This window comes from Ochotona curzoniae, unplaced genomic scaffold, assembly GCF_017591425.1.
Source record: "Ochotona curzoniae isolate NIBS_2020 unplaced genomic scaffold, NIBS_Ocur_1.0 contig_1976, whole genome shotgun sequence".
In the NCBI taxonomy this organism is placed as follows: Eukaryota; Metazoa; Chordata; class Mammalia; order Lagomorpha; family Ochotonidae; genus Ochotona; species Ochotona curzoniae.
The window spans coordinates 932,569-957,265 of record NW_024465279.1 but is presented as its reverse complement, the minus strand read 5'-3'; the positions used below and the strand labels follow the sequence as shown (position 1 = coordinate 957,265).

At 58.6% G+C, this 24,697-nt stretch overlaps 1 protein-coding gene across 1 annotated transcript in view; it reads right to left on the bottom strand.

Annotated features, from left to right (window-relative positions):
- Positions 1–17,853, bottom strand: part of ADGRA2 (adhesion G protein-coupled receptor A2) — a 36,046-nt gene extending 18,193 nt beyond the window's left edge. Inside the window, exons 1-2 of the mRNA XM_040970280.1 lie at positions 17,263–17,853; positions 1,723–1,794 (exon numbers count right to left, since the gene is read on the bottom strand). Coding sequence (XP_040826214.1) covers positions 1,723–1,794; positions 17,263–17,519 — 329 coding nt within the window. The 5' untranslated portion in view covers positions 17,520–17,853. The remainder of the gene's footprint in view (positions 1–1,722; positions 1,795–17,262) is intronic.
- Between the last annotated feature and the right edge of the window lie 6,844 nt (positions 17,854–24,697).

Sequence of the window (24,697 nt, the reverse complement as noted above, 5' to 3'; positions counted from 1 at the left end):
TGACAGGATCTTCAACAGGCACCTGCCGCCCCCAGAGTCCGAGGAAGCGGAAAGCTGGAATTGGAAACGGAGCTGGGATTCCTACCCAGGCACCGCATTGTGGTGTATCCCAAATGATGACATCACACCTGCCCCCACGCCCACCCCACCGCCACCCAGGCCTGGGAATTCTGTCCTGGCTCGCTTTCTTCTGCCAGGAGCATGACTCAGCGCCGGGTCGGACGCCACCCCTCACTGCTCTCTGATGCTTCTCCTGGGTTTGTGGTGGCTTCTAGGGCTCCTGCATAAGATCGAAGGGAACAGTGGCCGAGCGAGAGGGGGTGAGGTGGACTGGTGCGGCCAGTCCTTGAGGGCCTGGGGTGGCTGTGCTTTGCTTCTCCTCTCCAGCAAGCCCTGCAAGGCCCACCTGCTCTCCATGAGGCCAAGCCTCGGGCGGGGCCTCCTCCTGAACAAATGCGGGCCCCTAGGCACACTAGAGCTGTATTTGGTGGCACAGCCCTTCCTTCATGGCAAGCTGCAGCACACATGGCCAGACAGACCGGGGCTGGGTGCACGCAGCACCCCTCCTGCCTCCCCCAGCTTGGCAGAAATCTGCTCCACCCTTCTGCCTGGACCTGGGCCCTTCCCTGCCACCTCTCCCAGCCAGAACCCCAAGTTCTCTTCTGGAAGCCAGCTGCGGTTCGTGGGGCCAAGGAGCTCCACTCCCGAGGAGCACCCTCACCCAGCCTGGGCTCCCTGGCCCCAGCAGGCTATAAGCTGCTGAGCTCTCTGAGAGCAGGTGCATGCAAAGCCTTGAGAGGTGGGGGATGGGGATGGTACCAGAGAGGACCAAGGGCCTTGTTGCAAGAATCATCTACCAGGCTTGTCGCAGCCAATGGCCGGAGGGGACTTGCCTGTGTTGGGACCAGGCTGTTGTGCAGGACAACAGTTCCCAGTGTGTGCCAGCTGGGTTCAGGCCGCACACCCAGCTGGCTTAAGGGATCTGCCCTCACGGTCTAAGGCAGACTCATCCAGCCTCTCTCCCTTCTCAGACCTTCTGGAACATTCTTGAGCCACAGAGACGTCCAAACTGCCAGCTCCTTGCCACTGACTGCTAGTCCTACATGCTGGCCCAAGCACACACATCTCCTCGGGGTTCCCGACTCTGGGGAAGAGGGTTCCTAGTTGTCGAGGTAGGGGGCCTTAAAGCCTCAGGCCAGGGGCTGGCCTGCTTGGGCCCAAGGCCGTCTATGGGGTAGGGTGTGGTGCTACTGCACCCCTAAAGCAGGGTGGATGGGGAAGGCCAGTGAGAGAGCAGCCCTGCCATCCTCAGCCCAGAGTTGTACCCCCTCCTCCTCCCTCCTACCCCCCCCTCAGGACTTTGTTGATTTGTTTTGCCTTTGGCCTTTTTCCTGTTGGGCCCCAAGCTGGGAAGCGACAACTGCTCCATGGCCCAGCCCTCCCAGTTAATTGCTCATTAGACAGCGTTAATGAGCTTCCCCAGCCCAAGCCCCACCCAGCCCAGCCCAGCTTCTTCTCTAACCCGCCCCACAAAACTCCTCTCTCCCACCCCTAGGTCAGCTCCTCCGCTCCCTGGAGGGGTAGGAGGGCAACCCCTGGACAGGTGTCAGTGCCTGACTCCACCCTGCTCAACAGCCAGCCAGCCATCCTCCTCCTCCTCTCCTTCATCACCGGCCCCCCAGCCCCTGCGCCAGCCCAGTTCCACGTGACCCCAGCACTTACAGCTTCTCCAACAGGGCCAGTCCCAAGAAGGAGCCGTTGCGGAGCCCGGTGATCTTATTGTTGCTCAGGAGCCTGAAGGGAGAGCAAGAGAGGAGAGGAGGGGCTGGGTTTCGAGGGGAGCGGCAGCACCCCACCCCGCCAGCCCCTGACTGCGCCAGGGCGCAGGGCGCAGCGCGCAGGGCGCAGGGCGCAGCGCGCAGGGCGCAGGGCGCAGCGCGCAGGGCGCAGGGCGCAGGGCGCAGGGCGCAGGGCGCAGGGCGCAGGGCGCAGGCTGAGCCAGCCGTCAGCATCGCACCGTCAGCGTCGCACCCGCTCTGTGTCTCCCTGGGAGAGCTGTGTGTGCAGGTGGTGGAGCCAGGGCCTTGCCTTCCCTGGGATGCTCATCAGAACCTCCAGAGCTCTGTCCTCAGGACGGCGGGCAACACACTGAACAGTACTGACCGCAGATGCAGCGGGAGGCGCCCAGGTCTGCGGGCAGGGTGGAGACACTGCCCTTGGAGTCTCACTGAGGATGCCTGTCCCACCCCCTGACCCCCTCCCCCCGACTCATGCGGGTCTTAGCGCCCAATGGCTCAACTGTGGCCGCTGTGCTCCCCAAATCTGGCCCGGCTGCAGCCTTGGCCTGTGCCCCCCCGCCTCGCCCCCACTGATTCCTTTGGATTTAGGGAAGGAGGATGCAGGGTGACTTCTCTCCGCCCACCCACCCAGCCTTTCTCGGCCTAGACCCCCTACTGGGAGGGGACGGGCTGGACCAGTCAAAGGGCTCATCCTGCCAATTCATTGTCAACGAGAGTGCTTTAATGAGCTTGTCGGCTGTGCCCTGGCTAAAGCCCAGGTCATCCTTGGCTCTAAGTGGTTGGAGGTCAGACTTCGAAGGCCAGAGGAGCAGACCTGGAGGCTGGCCCGGAGAGCGGGAAGGGATAGGATCAGGCAAAGAGAATTCCTAAGGTGCACACTGTTCTCTTGGTACACCAAGAAGTACATAGGGGTGAGCATGGTGGCTGGCCAGCTGTTCCTCCACCTGCAGTGCTGGCGGGAACTGGCTGCCTGGAGATGCTTCTGGGAAAGCAGCAGAGGATGGCTCAGGTGTGGACTCCTGACACACGTGGGAGACCCAGATGGAATTCAGGCTCCTGGCTCTAGCTCAGCTCAGCTCTGGTGGTGTGGGCATTTGGGGAGTGAAGCAGTGGATGGAAGATCTTTCCTTTTGCCTCTCCTTCTCCCTGTAAACCTGCCTTTCCAATAAAAATAAATAAATCTTTTAAACTTTATTTTTACTGGAAAGTCAGACTATACAGAGAGGAAGATCTTCTGTCTCCTGACTTACTCCCCAAGTGGCCGCAAAGGCTGGAGCTATGCCGATCTGAAGCCAGGAACCCCGAGCCTCTTCTGGGTCTCCCACACGGGTGCAGGGTCTCAGGGCTTTGGGCCGTCTTCCACTGCTTTCCCAGGCCACAAACAGGGAGCTGGATGGGAAGTGGAGCTGCCAGGATACAAACTGGTGCCCATATGGGATCCTGAGCGTGTTCAAGGTGAGGACTTCAGCCACTAGGCCACAGCGTAGGGCCCTGGAATTTTTTTTTTTTAATGATCATTAAATTGACCCAGTAGGCTGCATCCCCTCCACTTGGGATGCTGTGATTTGATATCAGAGCTCCACTTCAAATCCCAGGTACTTGATTTCCCATCCAGCTCCCTGCTGATGCTCCTGGGAACAGCAGCAGAGGATGGCCCAAGTGCTTGGCCATCCACCCACGTGGGAGTCCTGGATAGAGACCTGGGAAAGCAGTCGAGGATGGCCCAAAGCCCTGGGACCCTGCACCCGTGTGGGAGATCCAGAAGAGGTGCCTGGCTCCTGGATTCGGATCGGCATAGCACCTGCCCTTACGGTCACTTAGGGAGTGAATCGTCGGATAAAAGATCTTCCTCTGTGTCTCTCCTCCTCTCTCTATATATCTGACTTTGCAATAAAAATAAATAAATTGGGCCCGGCGCGGTGGCGCAGTGGCGCAGTGGTTAAGGTCCTCGCCTTGCACGCCCGGGATCCCATACGGGCGCCGGTTCTATCCCGGCAGCCCCGCTTCCCTTCCAGCTCCCTGCCTGTGGCCTGGGAAAGCAGTCGAGGACGGCCCAAAGCTTTGGGACCCTGCACCCGCGTGGGAGACCCGGAAGAGGCTCCTGGCTTCGGATCGGCATAGTATCCGCCATTGCGCTCACTTGGGGAGTGAATCATCGGATGGAAGATCTTCTTCTCTGTCTCTCCTCTCTCTGTATATCCACCTTTCCAATAAAAAATAATAAAAATAAATCTTTAAAATAAAAATAAATAAATCTTTTTAAAAATTCCATAAAAAGTATCCTTTGCTGATAACTTCTGGCCCAGGGATGGATTTTGCTGACACATTTTATGTAACCCAGTGTGCCCAACAGTCTTTCACTCCAAGATATAAATCAGTTACTGACTGTCCCCTCTTCAATCTTGCAAACAACCTGTATTTCTACACTCAACACATGGCAGTTTGGAAAAGTAACACTGCAATCCCGGGTAGGTGGTAGTGTGGGGGGGGGGTGAATAGGGCAAAGGATGGGAACTCAAGCCCCCCTCCCCAGCCCAGGCAGGTGACCAGGGACCTCTGACACCACAGCTGGCTCGGCCCTGTCCCAGCCCTGTCGCAGCCCTCTCTTCGCTGAGCCCAGCCCTCCTGCTCCCCTCCCTCTCCAGCTCTCTGAAGTGGTCTCTGTGTGCTCGGAGAGGATGGGCCGGGCGGGGGGTCGGGGTCAGCAGCAGCCCCCGCTTCCGGCCTGCCAGGCACTGCCTCCAGGGCCCTTCCCTTCTGGAACTGAGCCTTATTGGTGCTGCAGAGAACGCGCCCCGATTCCCCAGGCCTCTGTCCAGGCATGGACCGAGCACCTACAACTGGGGTTTCTTTCATCCTTTACAATCTAGGGTAACTGAAGGAGATTGACTGTCGAGCTAGACCAGGGGCACCAGTGGCCTCAGCTCTGCCCTCCCAGATGCCTCTGGTGCGCAGGGGCAAAGTGCATGCGACAAGTCTAAGTGTTGAAGTCCCTGCCTGTGACCTGGGCATCCTACTTGTCGGTACCCAGGCTCCCGTGCCCACTGCTCTGTCTCTGACCCAGGCTGGGGAGCTGCAGAAGACAGTCTAAGGACTTTAGTCCCTGCCAACCAGTATGTAGCTCCTGGCCCTGGCCTGGCCCAGCCTGGCTGTCATGGGCACTGAGGAGTGAACTGGTATACAGAAAATCTCTCTCTGTGTCTCTGCCTTCCAAATAAAATTTTAAAAAAAAATTAAGATTTATTTTATTTTTATTGCAAAGTCAGATATACAGAGAGGAGCAGAGACAGAGAAGATCTTCCATCGGATGATTCAATCCCCAAGTAAGCGCAACGGCCGTGCTGCACCGATCCGAAGCCAGGAGCCAGGAACTTCCTCCAGGTCTCCCACACGGGAGCGGGGTCCCAAAGCTCTAGGCCATCCTCCACTGCTTTCCCAGGCCACAAGCAGGGAGCTGGATGGGAAGTGGAGCTGCCAGGATTAGAACCGGTCCCCATATGGGATCCTGGGAGCGTTCAATGCGAGGACTTTAGTGGCTAGGCCATGCTGCCGGGCCCTGAAATTTTTTTTAAAGGAAGTACATGGGTCTAATGTTTGTTTTACAGACCAGAAACACACACACACCCCTTCCATGCATGGATTAGTTCCCCAAAGGAACCCAGAGCCTTGGGCTGTCTTGTGCCACTTTCCCCAGTGCAGTTACAGGAAGCTGGATCAGCCAGGACTCCAACTGGTACTCTAATACAGTATGTTGGTGTCACAGGCAATAGCTGCTTAGCCCACTGTGCCACCAGGCCAGCCCCCCCCCCACTCCGTTGTTTTCTATGAGTGTGTGTGTGTGTGTGTGTGTGCGCGCGTGTCTGCACATTTTAATTAATTTAGTTGAGATGCAGAGACAGAACCCCCAGGTTGTGAATCACCCCTTAAATGTCCACAATACCCTGGGCTGGGCTGGACTGGGCAGAAGCCAGGAGCTGAGAACAAAACTCCAGGTTTTCCCCAGGGGTGGAGAGACCAAGAGCTTGAGCCATCTCGGCGGCCTCCAGGCGCACATTTGCAGGATGCTGGAGCGGGGGTGGGGGTGGTGAGGGTGGTGGGGGAGGACTGGCCCCAGGCATGTGGTGTCCTCCTTAGGTGTCTCCCCCAGGCCCAGGGCTCACGCTGGCTTCGGCCTTTGCAGGAGAAGGCGGGAAACCCTTGGAACGAGGCTGCTGGCGGCATAAGTGCAAATAGGCACACGCGCGCACACACATGCAGGCTGCTGCACACACTTCTTTCTGCAGGAAGTTGAACACGGCTAGTCCTCAAGGCTGTCTCCTGGGAGAAGGGTACCTGGGGAGCCCAGGCCTGCCCTTCTAGGTAGCATGGACCCCCTTGAGTGCCACAAGCTGTCCCTTCCCCGCGCGCCCCCCAACGTGACCATGACCCGGATCTGGGATGGGGTTCCTCCGCAGGCATCCTCATCCCGCACCTCGCAGCCTGGCCTAGGGACCTCTTCCCCTCTCCAGCTCCTGCTCCCCTACCCATGTCCTCAATTCTCCCCACAGGAAGAGATGAGCCAGTCCCTGGAGTCCCTTGCTTTCTGGAGTTAGACCACAGAAGAGGCACGCAGTGACCTTTCCTGTATCCCTCTTTCTCTCCTCCCCCCCCCCCCATTTGGGGCCCTCTTGGGGGAAGAGAGGCCTGTCGAGTCACCACTAAGGGGGTTGGAGGCTAAACAGTGAGCAAGCAAGCGAGCGAGGGAGCAGCTGGCTTCCATGGCGAGGCCCTGTGGCCTCTGGGTAGCCACAGGAACTTGTCAGACACAGCCCGACATCAAAGACGGCCCCGCAGGAGTGCCTGTGGGCACTGCCCTGTAGGGCACCGAGCCAGCACACGCCACAATTGTCACATGCACAGGCAGGGCGGGTCACGCACACAGGATTCACCTCACCCCCCTATCCCACCCCCTCCAAAAAACAAAACCCAGACAAAACCCAGGTCTGGGTTGGGGGTGTCTGGGAGTCCCAGCTGCTGCACTTGCTGCTGGCAGCTCCGTGGCGTCTCAGCGAGTAGAAGGGGTGATCTGATTGTTGATACCCAAGAACTCGGGGCTTCTAGCCCACCCAGAGCCACTCAGGTGAGACCGATCACCCAGCCCGGCCACAGACTCGGCACCCAGGGCCACGGGGACATTCGAACCATCACCGCCATTTTTAGAACGCAAAGGCAGGATAGGTGTTTAGCCTAACAGGATGCTGGTTTTGGTTGCATCCCTGGCACTGTTCCACAAGCCAACTCCCAAGGGACTTTGTCCTTGCCACTCACAGGGGCCACCTGGGTTGAGATCTCGGCTCTGGCCCCCCAACCCAGGGCTGTTTCTCTCTTTCTTCTTTTTTTTTTTTTTTTTAAAGATTTTTACTTTTATTATGTTTTTATTGGAAAGGCAGATATACAGAGAGGAGAGACAGAGAGAAAGATCTTCCATCCGATGATTCACTCCCCAAGTGAGCACAACAGCCAATGCTATGCCTATCCGAAGCCAGGAGCCTCTTCCAGGTCTCCCACGCGGGTGCAGGGTCCCAAAGCCTTGGGCCGTCCTCTACTGCCTTCCCATGCCACAGGCAGGGAGCTGGAAGGGAAGCGGGGCTGCCGGGATTAGAACCGGCGCCCATATGGGATCCTGGGCGTGCAAGGCGAGGACCTTAACCACTTGCGCCACCGCGTCGGGCCCAGATTTTTAAATTTTTATCAGGAAGTCAGAATTACAGAGAGAAGGAGAGACACAGAAAGATCTTCTATGAGTTAGTTCAATCCCCAAGCAGCTACAATGGCCGAAGCTGAGCCAATCCGAAGCCAGGGGCTAGTGTCTCTCATACGGGTGGACGGTCCCAAGCCTTTGGGTTGCCCTCTGCTGCTTTCCTAAGTGACAAGCAGGGAGCTGGATGGGAAGTAGAGAAGCCAGGATTAGAATGGTGCCCATATGGGATGCTGGCAGATGGAAGGCAAGGACTTTAGCCACTAGGCTACCGTACCATGCCCACCCATGGCTGCTTCTGAGCCTTCGGCAAGTGAACCAGCAGATATGGGTCTTACCTAGCTCTTTGTGTCTTTGCTTTTGAAATGAGTAGCTTTGGGCCTGGCGCGATTGGTTAAAGCCCTCGACTTGCACGCGCCAGGATCCCATACGGGCACCAGTTTGTATCCCGGCAGGCCCCGCTTCCCATCCACCTCCCTGCTTGTGGCCTGGGAGGGCAGTGGAGGACAGCCCAAAGCTTTGGGACCTTGCACCTGCGTAGGAGACCCTGAAGAAGCTCCTGGCTCCTGGGTTCGAATGGGCTCAGCTCCAGACGTTGCTGTCACTTGGAGAGTGAACCGTCGGACGGAAGATCTTCCTCTCTGTCTCTCCTCCTTTCTGTATATCTGACGTTCCAATAAAAATAAATAAATCTTTTTTTAAAAAATGAACAGAGTAGTTTTTAAAAAGGAGGGAGGAGTGGTGCCATGGCACAGTGCGCTAAGCCTCTGCCTGCAGCATGGGCATGCCATATGAGTGTCAGCTTGAGTCCCAGCTGCTACACTTTAGATTTAGCTCCCTACTTGTGGCCTATGAAGGCAGTGGAGGACGGCCCAAAGCCTTGGGACTCTGCACCCACGTGGGAGACCCAGAAGAGGTTCCTGGCTCCTAGCTTCCAACCAGCCCATGTCTAGCATTCGCGACCATTTGGGGAGTGAACCAGTGGACAGAATACCTCTTTCCTTCTCTCTCTCTGTAACTCTGCCTTTCAAACAAAAATAAATAAAACTTTAAAATATATATAAAATATATAAGCTGTGGAAGCAGAACCACACAGATGCTTAAAGGCGCAGCTACCGAGTGCCGTGCTTTGGGCCTGCTGTGAGGACCAAGGATGTGGTCCCTGGGGCTCCAGCAAACACCTGCCTTAGGCAGAGGGTGGATGGAACCCAGCTCCGAAGATGAGAATGCCTGCTCTCCGTGTCTGCTCACAAATGACCAGCCCGCTCCTGGCCTCCCAGTCTCACCCTTCCCCGGCTGGGAGTCCCTTTGGTCAGCCTCAACTGGTAATAGGATTTCAAGGTGATGGTGAAAAATCCGAGTTAGAAAAGAATGCATCGTTTCCATCCACCTTGTGAAATCCTCCTTCCACAGGAGGAGAGGAAGACACAGGGCACGGGGTGGGAGTCGGGGAGCTTTCAGCCCCCAGCTGCACAGGGCGGGTCATGTCCTGCCCACTGCCCCTGGACCCAGTCTGGATGCTGGGCTGCTCAGGCAGCACTGGAGGCCAAGGTCACATGGCAAGCAAGCGAAGTCTCCGTGTCTCCCTTTTCTAACTGGCAGCTACCTTGCAGAGTAAGAGCGAGAGAGAGGACTGATGAGAAGCAAGAAACTGGGGTGTGGATGTCCCCATGTTCCCCGACTTGAGAGAACCTCTGCTGCTTTGACATCTGATCTGGAGGCAAAAGTCCAAGGAAGAGAGAGGCAGGTGTCTGTTGGAGTGCTTAGCGAGCCTTAGCAGGGACCTGGGAGTGACAGCATCCTGCTAGGTGCACAAGAAGTAGAGTCTGCTATGATCACGCACACCTGGCAGCATGCATTCGTCCAAGAAACCCACCTCAGTGCCCACAGTGTGCCAGGCCTGTGGAACACCTCAACACTGCAAGCGGAACTGATGTGCAGGGGCCAGCATTGTGGCACGATGGGTTAAGCTGCCACCTGTGGTGCCAGCGTCCCATATGGGCACTGGTTCAAGTCCCGGCTGTTCCACATCTGAGCCAAGTCCCTGTTAATATCCCTGGGAAAGCAGCAGAAGATGGCCCATGTGCTTGGGCCGCTGCTGTCCATCTGGGGAAACGCAGATGAACTTCCTGTCTCCTGGCTACAGCCTGGCCTACCCCTGGCTACTGCAAGCATTTGGGGAGCAAACCAGTGGATGGAAGATTGCTCTTATTCTGCCTTTCAAATGCATGCTGTATTTTAAAGTGCATGCAGCGTTGGTGTGTTTCTGTAGAGCTGAAGGGCACACGTTTGGCAGGGTGGGGTCTTGGTGTCTGTGCGTGCACAGGTCTACCTGACGGGTGGAAGGCATCCTGCAACCCCCCTCCAACACTTCCACTGCGTGGCTGAAAGCTCCAAGCACTGCTGACGAAAGCAACTTCCTGGGCCCGGCACGATAGCCTAGCGGCTAAAGTCCTCACCTTGAATGCGCCAGGATCCCATATGGGCACCGGTTCTAATCCCAGCTGGCAGCTCCACTTCCCATCCAGCTCCCTGCTTGTGGCCTGGGAAAGCAGTCCAGGATGGCCCAAAGCCTTGGGACCCTGCACCCGTGTGGGAGACCTGGAAGAAGATCCTGGATCCTGGCTTCGGATCGGCATAGCATCGGCCGTTGTGCTCACTTGGGGAGTGAATCATCAGATGGAAGATCTTCCTCTCTGTCTCTCCTCCTCTCTGTATATTTGACTTTCCAATAAATAAATAAATCTTTTAAAAAAATTAAAATTAAAATAAAAAACAGCCACTTCCTTCCAACTATAAATGGGGGCACAGCAAGCAGTATTGTGGCACAATAGGCAAAGCTTATGCCTGCGACACCAGCATCCCATATGGATGCTGGTTCTAGTCCCAGCTGCTCCACTTTTAATCCAGCTCTCCACTTATGGCTGGGGAAACCTGCAGAGGATGGCTTATGTACTTGGGCCCCGGTATCCACATGGGTGACCCCAAGTTCCAGCTTCCTGGCTTTGGACCAGCTCAGCTCTGGCCACTGTGTCCATATGGGGAGTCAGCCAGCAAAAGGAAGAGCTCTCTCTTGGGGTTGGCACCATGGCCCAACAGGCTAATCCTCTACTGTCCAGCACCAGCATCCCATCTGGGTGCCGGCTCGTGTCCTGGCTGCTCCAGTTCCTATCCAGCTCCCTGCTAAATGCACCTGGGAAAGTAGCGGAGGACTGCCCATTGCCTGTGACCCTGCACCCACGTGGGAGATCTGGAAGAAGCTTCTGGCTCCCGACTTTGGATCAGCTCAGCTCTGACTGTCACAGCCATTTGGGGAGTGAAACAGCAGATGGAAGGCGTTACCCTCTCTGTCCACTCTGTAAATGTGCCTTTCAAAAAAAAAAAAGTCTTCTTTTTAAAAAACAAAAAAGCCTCTCACGCTACCTTTTAAATAAATAAATCTATATATACATATTTATACATAAACAGGATGGGTCTGTATCAATCATTTACACCGAAGTATGAATTAGCCACCCCCAGTCTCTCTTCCTTAGTTCCTTTCTTAAAGATTTATTTTTATTGGAAAGTTAGATTTATACAGAGGAGAGACAGAAAGATCTTCCATCCACTACTTCACTCCCCAAATTGTGGCAACAGTCAGAGCTGAACAGATCCGAAGCCAGGAGCTTCTTTTGGGTCTCCCACGCGGGTGCAGGGTCCCAAGGCTTTGGGCCATCCTCCACTGCTTTCCCAGGCCACAAGCAGGAACCAGGAGGGAAGTGGAGCTGCCTGGATTGGAACCAGCGGCCAGATGGATTCCTCATGCCTGCAGGAGGAGGATGAGCCTGTTGCGTCATCGTGCCGGCCCCTCCCTCGTCCCTTTGGTGCTCTGACCCTGAGCCTCTCAGCCCCCTCAGGGCATGGACCAGCTCTTGCCTTCCTGCAGAGGCCGCTATGCCCAGGGCTTACAGGCAGGTTGAGAGCAAGGGCAGAGCTCCAGCAAGGACGGGAGCCCAGACAAGTTCACAGTGCAGCCAGTCGGAGGCTCTCGGAGTTCAGGGGGCAGTTCTCACCCATGTCCACCCATTCCCCCCCCCCCCCATCTGCGCCCGCCCTCTCTTCCCACACCTGGGAAGGAGCGCCCATGCCTCTCCCAGCTAACGGGCTGCCCAGCACAGCCCTCTGGACTGCCGCTGCTGCGCCACAGTGGGTATCTGAGCGTGGGAGGGGGCACAGTCCCGCCGCACTCCTGACCCCTGACCAGGTCTCCTTTCCTCTGCTGGGTGCCTCACCAGCACCGGAGCAGACCTGTGCCTGTTGGGCTGTTGTGGCTGGGGGGCATGGAGATGGGTACAGACAGATCAATACTGTGGTGGCTCAGCTCTGGCCCGGGGACACGGCTTCTGATTGCTCGGTGTGGAGCGAGACCCTGAATCCTTAGGGAGGGTGTGTGTTGGGGGGGGTAGGGGCGGTGTTGGCACCCGTTAACCCGCTTGGCCCTGTCTTCCAATCCAGCTCTTGTAATACACCATGTCCACCGTGTATCTTCTCTTTAACGACAGGCACAGCTTCATGGGTGCACGCCTCAGATGCCCAGACGTTAGGGGCAGAGGTAAAAGGCAGGAAACAGAAGCCGGACCTGTCTCCCAGGGCAGGTCTGAGCGGGAAGCTGCAAGCCGGAGTGAACCAGGCGCTGCAACCCAGGTGTGCTGGGTCCGGCAGGGGACCTAACACCAACCGGCTGGACACGGGCCATGGCGTCTCTCTCCGCCTGCAGACTTACTCCCAGTGCCTGAGCTACTCAGGTGGAGGAAAGGGAGTGCTGTGCGCGGGGTTCCCGCCCCACCGTCCCACCCGCTGGCTCCCACCGCCTTAGCATCTCCGAGGGCCAGCGGCCCGGGGAGGGGGGCAGGTGGAACGTGGGCGGGGTCACTGTGGGGGTGGGGGACCCAGCTCTCCCCCGCACGCGATACAGGGACCCCTGCGGTCGCTTCCCTCCTTTCTCCTCCTCTTAGGCGGCCAAGGCGCACTGGCAGGGGGAGAGTGGAACAGGGAGAGAGGACCAAACTCTTACAGCGCGTTTGGTCTTTCCAGCTGGGAGATGTCTGGCCCCTGGGCTACTTCCTCCTCCTCCTCCTCCTCATTCCCCCACTCCGGCACACTCCTCCGTGCCCTCACCTGGCCCCATCCATCTTACACACACACACACACACACACACACACACACACACACACACACACACACACACACACACACTCTATCTCTCTGGTGGAGCAGGCTGGGAGAGCCGGGGGTGGGAGAGGAGCCTTAAGAGTCTGCCCAACTTCGTGCTCTCCTCCAGGGCCTCTGCGCTGTGCCCTTCCCCTCCCCCAACTGCTGAGGAATGTTCTGGAGTTTGGGAAGGATGCCCCCCCACCCCCACCAGCAGGGAGGAAGGGGAGGAGGCAGCCTCGTCCTGTCTGTGTCTAAGGCCCTAGATAGAACAGAGCCAGGCCCCGGCTGGGGGAATGAAAATAAACAGCCCCTCGCAGCAGCCCTTTGCAGCGGTCACCACCGGATTTTCCTTCTGTTCCATCAGCCCTGGGCCATTTCCCTCCCTCCCCCCTTCCCTCCCTCTCTCCCCTTCCCTGGGCACGCTCCAGCTGCACCCCAGGAGGCCCGGCGTGCCCGCCCCAGCTGACCAGCTCCGTGCCTCTCTGGGTGTGGATGCAGCCACGGTAAGGAGCAGCGGCTGGAACATGGATCCCACCCCCCAGGCCCATCACACTCCCCTGCAAGAAAGGATTCTTATCCCAATGACTCCCAAGTGGGATAAACTTAGAAACACTCTTTCCCTTTTAAAAACATGACTCCAAATTGAAGGGTCAATTTATGGTTAGGTTCAAATTACTCAAGCAGGACCAGCACCTTTGGGGAGGGGGTGGAATTCTCAGACCCAGCCCAGGACCAGGGGTTGGCACTCCCTCTTGACCACCCCAGAGCGTGACCTGCAGTGGCACTTTCCCCAGGACATGGGCTGGCTGGGTGCAAGCTCCTGGGGGCTGCCGTAGCTCAAGACGTGGAATTTGGGGGGACCTTATCTACCTCTTCCATCTCTTTGCTGCCCGGAGGACTCACCAGGGGGCCCTACGCTTTGGTCCAGTCCATGGGGATCGGGCCTGAGCTTTGTGCACAAGAGAGTCCCCCAAAACGGAGTCCCCAAGACCCTAGGGAGGGGATGACAGCGTTCCTGGGACCCCCAAGGGTGGGAAGGGGGTTCCAGCTCCACTAGAAGGTTGGGGAAGGTTTTCTCCTGAGTCCCTCACTCCAGACTGAGGCACTAGGAGCCCACCTGGGGGTACTGCCTCTGACAGCCTGGCCTGCCCCTCGCCAACTCCCCTGTCAGTCTGTCCAGCTCTCCGGCGATCCGTCCATCTTGGCGCCTCCTCCCTCCGCTCTTTTTCCTCCTTTCTCTTCCCTCCCTCCCCCTCCCCCTCCTCTCTCACAAAAGCTCTCTGTACACAGCCACTTCCTCTGGCTGCTGTCTCTTCGCCCAGACCTTATGAGAACCATATGGGGGAGAAAAGGGTGGTGGAAGGGGAGGGGGTGGGGAAGCTGGTGAGGCCCGCCCCTCTGCAGCTGGCAGTGGGGCACCCGGCACCCCCAGCTCGCCTCACTGGGCCCTGCTCCACTGCCTACGCTCAGGCCCCAGCATCTAGCCACCCCACGCAGGGGAAGCGTGTAGTTGTGGGGGGGGGGCACCCCGGGGGGAAGACTCCAGCGGCTCAGCCCGAAGAGGGTGTGCCGGCTCTGGGGGAAGTGGGGAGTGTCCTGTCCCAGTCCTGCCCCCTCCTCACTCAGTCTGGAATGTTCCCAGGTCAAAAGGGCTTGGGTCCTGCCTGGAAGGAACCAGGTTGTACTTCTTTTGAAGCGGCGTTTTGTGTGTGTGCCTCTTGGGGTTCACGTCCAGTCGGGTGAACTGCAAAGCCTCACCTGAGCCACCCACCCGTGACTGCCCACGGTGGCCCCCAGCTGACTCTCTGGGTCTCAGTTTGCTCAGCTGCCCAGAGGAGAAGTGGGGCTGGACTCAGCTCATCTCTCAGACCCCTCTGGGCCCAGGAATTTATGGTATTGCCTAGGGTCCTCGGAGGGAGGGGCCACTCAAGCTCAGCTGTTCTTAAAGGTTTCCTTCTGGAAGGATCTTTTCATGGCCTTAGCCCCACAGCCAACTCTCTCCCAGCGGAGGGATGGCTGTCCCAGGCCTGGGTGAAGGCCTCCTTGCTGCCACCCTGGGGAGGGGTGCGAGGGTGGGGTGGAGCTTACCCACTTGGGGAGGCAAGGGCAGGGGTGCAGGGATGCTGGGGCCCACAGCTGCCCCGTACGCTGGGGGTGGGGCAGGCCAGGGACCAGGAAGGCAGGCAAACCCTCTGCTTTCCTGGAAGTCTGCAAATGAAAGTCCCTGGTTGGGGTGGGGAGAGGACGGCCTGGCATCCACAAAAACTGAAGACAGGAGCTGAGCTGACAGGGCGGAGGTGGACCAGGGGTTTTTCCAAGAGCTTCTACCACGTAGCCTCTGAGCTCCCGGATGACGAAATGGCCCTTACCTGGGGCCACAGTGCCCAGGGCGCTGTGTCTGCCAGGCTGCCCAAAGGCAGGTCTGGGGCAGGGGAGGGTGCTGGGAAGAAGGCATCTTCAACAGCAGAGGGAGGGTCATTGCACAATGCCACAACTACTGGCCTCAAGACCTATGGGTTTGGTCCAGGTGACACTAAAGGACGAAAGCGTGTGTGAGTGGGGTGTGTGTGTGGGAATTCCATGTGCAGAAACAGAGGAGAGGAAGAAGGCATGTAGCAGCAGAGTCAGTTGCCCATCCACAAGGACAAGGTCTGCAGGCTCGAAACTCATGCCATACCCCCACGCTGCAGGGCAGGAGGCATCCCAGTCCCCCCATCCCACACATGCACACCACGGAGTCCACCCTGGCCCACTGCGCCCGTGTTCACGCAGGCTCACGGGGAGGGAGGGCTGTGCTGGGATCCCTTGAGGCAGCTGGGTTGGTGGCTTGGGAGTGTGTGTGTGTGTGTGTGTGTGTGTGTGTGTGTGTGTGTGTGTGTTGGGGGACTTTCCAATGGGGAGGATTTGGAATGGGAAGAGGGGCAGGTGGGAGCCGCGTCTGTGGCCGCTGTGTCACCCCAGTATTCTTGGGGAGAGCCTTCCCCCCACGTTCTCCTGGGAGCACCGTCGGGGGAATTAACCAAGACTGGAAAGCGTAGGTCGCGGAACGATTCTAAAGATTCTCCTCTCTCTTTCGGTATGTCAGGATTCCCTAAAGCCAGCAAAGAGGGAGACGGCCGCCCACACATGTGTGTCGAGGCCAGCCACGGAGCCAGCGCGCGCGCGCGCGCACGCACACACACACACACACACACACACAAACACACAGGCTCTGCATTTCCCATGTGTGCCAGGATGCACACAGCACCCCAGCCCAACTCTTTGCACGCACCAAGCATTTTTCTTCTCATGAACTGAGTGGGCTGGGGACTGCCCAGGCTTGCCTGAACCCTTCCACACCAGCCGGACCCTGAGGAGGGCCTGGCCTGAGCAGCCACACATGCTTTCCTCTCCTTGCCACTGCCATAGCCCTGGGCTTGCGGTAGAGAGAGCTAGTGGCAGCGAGAAGACGCGCGCGGCCTCCACCCCACCCACGCCCTCCCCCGCCAGACGCACACAGCACACCCCTAGGCGCGGAAAACTGCAGGCCCCACGTCACTGCCTGCCCGGTGGCGTCCTGTCAGGAAGCGCGCAGCCTCAGAGCGCCCCCGACTCAGAGGCGTTCCTGTATTGTTCTGGACACAATCAGAGGACACCGGGCCAGCCCCAACTGTGGGCAAGGGGAGGTGGGGAAAGGCTGGCCACAGGGGTCAGGAGCGCGGGCGGTGAAGGGGGTGGGGGAGACGGTTACACCGGGACCGGAGAGGAAGCAGTCTCCTGATGGTGGGGGAGCAACTTCCACTTCCACAGCGCGCCCGCGCGTGGAGCTGCCGGCACGTGGGCAGCGAGGACAGAGACGGTGCGGGCCGGCTCTCGCGCGTGGCCACGCTCACTCGCCACCATCCAACCGGGCCAGGGCTCAATAAGGCCCGGGGCTGCGAAGGGAATCGCGGAAGGAGACCGGCTTCTTTTCTTTGCTGTCTTTGGTCCAAGTCAATCCAGTCACAAGCCAGCGGGGGCTGGGGGTGGGACGATAGCGGGAGGGGGCCTGGGCGCCGGGCCTCCCGCAGATAACCAGCGCCCGCATTCCAGGGACAGACTTTTTCCGAGCCCGCCCACCGTCCGCCGGCCCCGAGCAGACAGGGCCGGCAGCGGGCTGGTGCGCGCCCGAGGGCCGGATGGAGCGCGCTGGGTAAAACCGGGAGAGGCCCCGCTCTCTAGTCCAGTCCGGTGCTGTCCGGTCCGGGACGCAGCCCCGGGGCTAGAGGACTACAGCCACCTACCTCTTGGGTGCCGCTCTTAGCTGAGCCCTCCCGGGAAAGTTGAGCCCCAGCGAGACACTTAGGGAACCCGGGAACCCGGGCGTCCCGTTAGCGCGCATCCTCCCTCACCTGTACAGGTGAACGGGCGCCTCCGGGCGCACCTGCTTCCCTCCCGGCTCCCGGAGTGTCCCACGTCATGCCATCCACCCACCCACGCAAGTGTCCCCGCTCGGCGCCCGGGGTCGGCCCTGGCCCTCCGTTCAACCAGGAGCCCCGAGGGGAGGTACTCACAGGGTCACGGTGCCGTTGGGCAGAAGGCCCGGCTCCGGAGGCTCCGGGAGGTCCCCGCCGCCGCACACCACTCGCCTGCGCGCCGGGTTGGGGGCGCCGCCGCTCAGCGCCTTGGGTCTTTCCCCCGAGCATTTACAGCTGCGGATGGGGACCGGACAACCGGGCGCGCCCCGAGTCGCGGGCGCCAGGAGCAACAGCAGCAGCAGCAGCAGCAGGCGCACGGGCGCCCCCCGCATCCTGCGTCCCCCGGCGCCCATCAACCCATCGCCCGGCGGGGACGCACTGCGCTGGGGACCGGCTGCGCGCCGGCGGGAGGGACCCGAGAGTGCGAGACGCACGCTCAGCGGGGGCCCCGGGCGCCCGGGGGCGGGGCGGGGGGCCCTGCGCGGAGGCGAGCTCCGGGGTCCCCGGCGCCGCGCCCCTCCGGGGGCATGTCCGGAGAGCGCCCCGGCGGGGAGGACGCAGGGCGCGGCTGTCAGCGCGGCGCGGGCGGATCCTCGCCTCGCGGCCCGGCTCCCGGCGCGGGGCTCCGAGGCCGCCCGTCGCCTGCTCCCGCAGCGCTGCGCTGGGACCTAGCGGATCGCGCCCGGCTCCTGCCGCCGCCGCCGCCGCTCCGGGCCATGGATGGAGGCAGCGCGGCGGGCGCCGCTCCCGCCGCCGGCCCCGCCCGCCCTGCGCTCGCCGCCCGGCCGCGGGGCCCTAGCGCCTCCCGACGCGCCCTGGCCCCGCGCCGTCCGGAGCCCAGGCTCCTGGCCCCCAGCATCCCGAACCCCCGCGTCGGGGACCCTGGGCCCGCGCCGCGCCCCCTCCGACCCGCGCGCCTGGCACCGTGGCCTCCCACACCCGTGCTCCGCCCGCCCGCGCCCCGCGCCGCCCCGGCCTTCAGGACACCGGGCAGGCGAGGCGGCGAGAGCTTGGCGTCTGGGCTTGAACTTGGCCCTCGGCGCCGGGGTTCGCCCTAGCCCCTGAGCCGGCGGGCCGGCCGAGGAGTCGGCCAGGTCTCTGAGCCCCGCGCCCGCCGGGAGGACACCAGCCGAGGCCGAGGAGGCTGGGGGACCTGGGCCGGCGAGGGCGGTGACCTCCGCAGCAGGGGGTGTCTGTCCCTGCAGTCAGGGGAGGTCAAAGGCCGCCACAGATCCAACTACATCTGCCCTGCTACCTTTTTGACCTCCGTGCGTGTGCGCGATGGTGTATGCATGAGTGTGTGATGTGTGCACTTTTGTGTGGGGGTGTAAGGCTTGAGTGTGCATGTGCGATATGTGTGTAGACATATGGCGTGCAGGTGTGTGCCTGCGAGTGGTGTATGGGATGTGTGTGTGGTTTGTGCGTGTGACGGATGTGGAATAGGTGTGTGTGTGATTCCTGTGCTGTCTGTGTGGTGTGTGTCTGCTGTGTGATGCGTGTGCGTGCGGTATAGATACATGTCAGCGGTGTGTAGGGCGTGGCATGTCTGGTGTGAATACACACGTGTGGCATACATGTGTATGATACCTGTGTTGTGTGTGTTGGTACCTGTGTGTGTGTGATTTCTGTGCTGTGTGTGGCAGACATATGTCCTGTGTGTGCATAAGTGTGTGTGGGTTTGCATGTGCCACGCGTGTGGTATGCATGTGTGGTGTGTGTGTGCCTGTGATGTGTGTGGTATAGTGTGCGCTCTATGTGTGTGTCTGCGGGACTGTGGGTGTGAAGGCAGCCCAGGAAGGGTGTGGGGAGGCCACTGTAGCTAGAATCCACTCTCCTAAGCTGACTTTGGGGAGCAGGTCTCTGGGCCAACCAGCTTGCCACAGTGTGGGTTGTGGCGTGAGAAAGAGGGGGGCAGACCTGTGGGGCTTCGGGCGGGACCTGCCCGCGTCACCTGGGACAGCAATGACAACTGCCTGTGGCTGATGGGCAGGCTGTCTGGCGTGGACACAACAGGGCTTGGGGCAGCCGGGCACTCGCCTTTCTGCCACTTCCTGGGTTGGGGGGCGGGGCTGGGAAGCTGCAGGGGGGAGGCGGGACTCCTGCTTCCCAGCTCCGGCGAGGCCCCCAGGGGGCCTGAAGGCGCCCACTTGCTGCTGGCTGTAGACAACCCCCCCACCCCAGGCCTGCCACTGGCCAGTGGCCTTGCCACATTCCCTGCCTGGCTCCAAGAATCTCTCTCCCCGTGGCAGGCTCTGGTTCCTTGAACTTCCAAAGATAAATAAATAGTGATTGCAGAGGGCAGGAGGGAGGGAGGGAGGGGGTGAGCTCCCTCCCCCTCCCACCCCCGCAGCCAGTTGCATTCCTCAGGAAAGGGTCTGGGTGGACAGCAGGCAGCCTGTGGCCCGGCCAGCCCTCCCCAGAGTCCTTCTCTCTGAGAGAAGAGGCACCCCCCAGAATCACACAGTTTTGTTATGATTGCCTTTGGCTAAACTTCTGCACAGGACACTCCACTGTCCGGGAAGCTGCGGAGGCAGTGTGACAACCAGGCTGGGCTCCCCCACGGCTGGGGTCAGGGAGACACTGGCTGAACTCTCCTGTCTGCATGGGGGTCGTCCCGTTGTTGTGCCGGTTTTTGAAACCCCCAGATAATCATCAAGTCTGAAGTCGGTGCTGAGGCAAAAAGGTGGTTTATTCAGGTTAGCCTAGGTAACCCAGCGATCTCCCCCAGCCCAGCATGGCTGGGCGGGGGAGGGGCAGCCGCAGCTGAGGCTGCAAGGATCCACAAGGAGCACCAAAGAAGTGCGAGCCAGAAGAGCCAAGGGAAGGGGCGAGAGCCCAAGCCCCCCAGTTCTTATACATTTCAGGCTATCAATTATACAGTCATGATTTAGTAGGCTTCTATTGGTGGGTTTGAAACAAGCAATTTTCAAAAAGTACAAATCGATGAGCTATTGGGCTGTGAATCTTCTCAAACACCAGGGACCTCCTTCCTGAGGAGTGGTCTGCCTACGTGACCTGCCAGGTGTCCTGCCGGGTGCCACGTAGACTATCAGGCCTGAGGTTCACACAGCCCCCAGCCAAGCCATTAAGGCGGAATCACAAAAGGCAGGAAACACCTAGGTTCTTCACCGTTTTGCATCTTCTTTTTCAGGCTTATTTATTTGTTATTTGAAAAGCAGATTTCGGAGAGAGAGGAATCTTCTATCAGCTGGCTTACTTCCCAAGTGGCTGGAATAAATAGAGCTGGGCAAGGCTGAGCCAGGAGCCAAGTGCCTGTTCAGGGTCTCCCACGGGGCCGCAGGGGCCCAAGCAGCTGGGCCATCATCCGCTACTTTCCCAGTTGCATTAGTAAGGGAGCTGGATCAGAAGTGGAACTGCCCCCCCCCCATGGGATTCTGGCATTGCAGAGTTGATGTACTACCCCAGGGTGCTGCCCCTGGCTCCTTCCTAAATGCTCTGTCTCTCCTCCTGTGTGCCTCTAGCGAGGAGGAAATGAAGGAATGGAACCAGCGGCCTCTGAATTCTTCCTTGTTTCAGTCCTTCCGAATACTTTTTTTAGTGTTACCTAGAATTGCCTTCGAGATGCCTCCAGCAGTGGGCTGCGGTCCTGCTCCTGCGGGGTGTAGGGTTGGCACCTGCCATTTTCCTCTTGTAAGAAATTCACCTTGGCCAGGTGATGGCTGCCCACTGCCTCGAAGGGGGCAGTCAGACAGAATTAGCACCAGCTCACCCCACGCTGGGCGCTCGCCAAGAAGGAGTGTCTTTGGTGCACGCTGAGTCCGGATGCTCCACTTCCCATCCAGCTCCCTGGCTGTAGCCTGGGAAAGCAGCGGAGGACGGCCCAAAGCCTTGGGACCCTGCACCCGTCCCTGGAAGCCTGGAAAGAAACTCTTAGTTTTGTAGCGACCCAGCCTTGTGTGGGGAGTTGTATCAGCTTTTCAGAAGGCACAGGCTCAGGAGGACAGCACTGCCCTGTCCCCTAGAGCCACCTCCAGTGGCTCTCAGGGCACACAGCTGGGGCCCCCCCATCCTCCTGCCTCCTGGGCCCTGTTGCCTGCCTCCCTTCCCTGGGTCTATATTCCCCCACGTGCTCACTGCCGAGCCTCTGCCAGAAGGGATGAATCAGAGCTGGGGCAGCCACACAGAGACATATTTGGGCTGCAAATGGTGATGTCTTTGGTGAGCTGGTTTCGCCGCAAGCCAGATACCTGTATGCAGTGCACACATCCCCGCAGAAAAGTGTCTGCCTGCTCGCTCTCCCACAGCCCACAGAGCTCAGGACCAGGGTCCCTCATCTCCGTGTAGCTCATTTAAGTCACTGAGTTCTCCGCGGCCTCCATTTGCTCATCTATGAAATGGGGAAAAAAAAAAAAACCACATCATTTTCTGGAAAGGCAATGAACCACAACTTTAAAGACATTTTTTAAAAAAAGATTTATTTATTTATTTCTATTAAAAAGATTTACAGAGAGAAGGATCTTCCATCTGCTGGTTCACTCCCCAAGTGAGTGCAATGGCTGGAGCTGCGCCGATCCAAAGCCAGGAGCCAGGAGTCTGCTCCAGGTCTCCCACGTGGGTGCAGGGTCCCAAGGCTTTGGGCCGTCCTTGACTACTTTCCTGGGCCACAATCAGGAGCTGGATGGGAAGTGAAGCTGCCGGGATTAAAACTGGCACCTATATGAGATCCTGGCGCATGCAAGGCAAGGACTTTAGCCGCTCGGCCCCCGCCCCGGGCCTGACTTTAAAGATCATAATGGGCTTTCGTTCATTTACTGATTTAAAAAAAAATCAGGTCATAGAATCAAGTGTTCTGATGGGCTGCGTGGGGAACAGGTTTTTTTTTTTTTTTCCAATTTTGGTTTGTTTTTTCAGAAAACAAAAACAACAAAATTCTTGCTGTTCAAGGTGAAAGCGGAGGAGACACAGGCCTGTCTGGGCGTTTCGCTGTTATCTCTCTCCCTTGCTCTCTCTCCTGATTTCTGGGAAGGTCTGATAAGCTGCTCCATTCAACTCCAATGCAGTCTTCCAGGCGGCTGTGCGGCTAAGGCAGCAGCCCAGCCCAGCCGGCGTCCACCTCGGGACGGGAGTGGGGGTGGGGGCGTGTGTCGGCACCGTGTGACGCAAGCCTGTGTGGTCTTTGGCTCTGGTTCCTAACCCAGCTTCCTAAATCCTGGAATTTCCTGCGTCCATAGGCCTGTTTTTTGTTATTCCTACAAGTCCCTTTTATTCAACACATAGTCTATGTGAATGAGAGCACTTAGGGAGGGGCCCTGGGAAGGCCTCAGCAGGGGGCGAGGGTTGGGGAGCCTCCCCCCCCCCCCCCCCCCGCCAAGGACCATTTGGATTGTTTGGGGGCATTTGCAGGCCCTGTGAAATGATCAACTCAGAGATTAGCTTTGGGGGTTAAGCTGCCTGCACAATGTTGGCATCCTATTGGAGTCCTGCTTAGAATCCCGGCTGCTCCGGCTTTCCAAACCTTGCCAACGGCTTGGAAAAGCTGAAGAAGATGGCCCCAGTGCTTGGACCACCCCCCCCCCCGTGCCCACGAGGGGCACGTGGGATGGAGTCCCATACTCTGGTCCCGTCCAGGCCTGGCTAACGCAGCCATTTGGTAGACGAACCAGTGGATGGAGGATCTCGCTCTACCTCCTTCTCCTCTTTCTGTCTCTTCTTTTCCCTATAACTCAGCTTTTCATGGCTATTAGCCTGCAATCGATTTCTAAAATTCTGGGCTCCAACCACAGTTGCCTTGGCAGGGCCGGGCCAAAGGAATTCCCACTCCTTCTGCCAGCACCAACCCCACCCTGCTGCCCTTCGCCTAGCAGGAGGGACTGGAGCTGGGAACAGCCCTGCTAAGTCCGGGGCCAGTGAGATTCAGATTTCCTGGTCGGTGCTGGGATTTCCATCCAGGTGCTGGGAGGAGCTCCCCCGCCACCCCAAGGGGCAAAGCTTCGCAAAACTCTTCCTGCCCACCCTTACCCCACCATACCTCGCCCGGTACATCATGTGTGTCACTTCAACTGACACCCAGCCCATAAAATACACCAGCAGACTGCAGTGTCCTCTCCAAGCCATTCAGGTGCACACTTGACCCCAAGGAAGTCAGAAGCGCAGGACGGTAGGGGGTGGAGCTCCTTGTGGCACTGGCATTGTGTATAGACACCAGTTCTCATCCTGGCTGCTCCACTTCCCATCCAGCTCCCTGCTTATGGCCCGGGAAAGCAGTCGAGTACGGCCCAAAGTCTTGGAACCCTGCACCCGTGTGGGAGACCTGGAGGAAGTTCCTGGATCCTGGCTTCGGATAAGATCAGCTCTGGCTGTTGCGGTCACTTGGCAGGTGAATTAACGATGGAGGATCTTCTTCTCTGTGTAACGGCTTTCCAATAAAATAAATCCTTAAAAAGATTCGCCTTTTAAAATCATTTTTATTGGAAAGGTAGATTTACAGAGAGACAGAAAGACAGTGAGAAAGATCTTCCATCCACTGGTTACTCCCCAGATGGCCACAACAACTGGCACTGAGCCAGTTCGAAACCAGGAGCTTCTTCCAGGTTTCCACTGGGACAGCAACCAGCCAGGCACCAACCAAGCAGTACACCAACCAGTGCTCATATGGGATCGCAGTGCTTGGAGGTGGAGGATTAATCAATTGAGCCACTCTGCTGGGTCCATAACTCTACCTCTCAAATCAACAAATTCCTCCAAAAAATCTTTATAAAAAATTGGGGGATTCAGTTTCTCTCTCTCTCTCTCTCTTTTTTAAGATTTATTTATTTTTATTGGAAAGGTGGATATACAGAGAGGAGGAGAGACAGAGAAGAAGATCTTTTGACCTATGATTCATTCCCCAATCAGTTGCAACTGAGCCAACCCAAAGCCAGGAGCCAGGAGCTTCTTTCCAGGTCTCCCACACTGGTGCAGACTCCAACGGCTTTAGGGGCTTTGGGCCGTCCTCAATTGATTTCCTCCCAGGCCACCAGCAAGGAGCTGGATGGGAAGCAGGGCCGCTGGGATTCGAACCGGCACCCATATGGGATCCCAGTGCATGCAAGGCGAGAACTTTAACTACTACGCTATCTTGCCCGAGCCCGGGATTCAGTTTCTAACACATGAACTTTGTAGTGTGTGTGGTGGGGTGGGGGATGTGTTCCAACCCTAGTGGGGAGAAGGGCTAAGCTGATCTCCCGAAAGGCAGACAGTGGTTAGGCGGCCAGCTGGCCTTGACCCCTGGATGCAGGAAAGAGCATGGTGCCTGAAGCACACTGCGACAGAGCCCTAGCTGTTGGAGGGAGTTGGCTGCCCAGGAGTGAGGGCAGGAGGCCTGCCTGCTCCCCGCCCGCTCACCCGCTCTGCCCTGGGGCTGTGCTGCCATGCCCGCTGAGAGCTCACTGCTCCTACAGGTGGGTCAGGGCCGCAGAGGCCATCTCCTTGCAGTCCCCTGGGTGGGCCACGCAGACGGGGGGGCCACCTCCCAGCTGCTGTGGTGGCTCCAGGTAGTCTGTGACCTGTCCGTAGCAGGGGTCATCCCAAC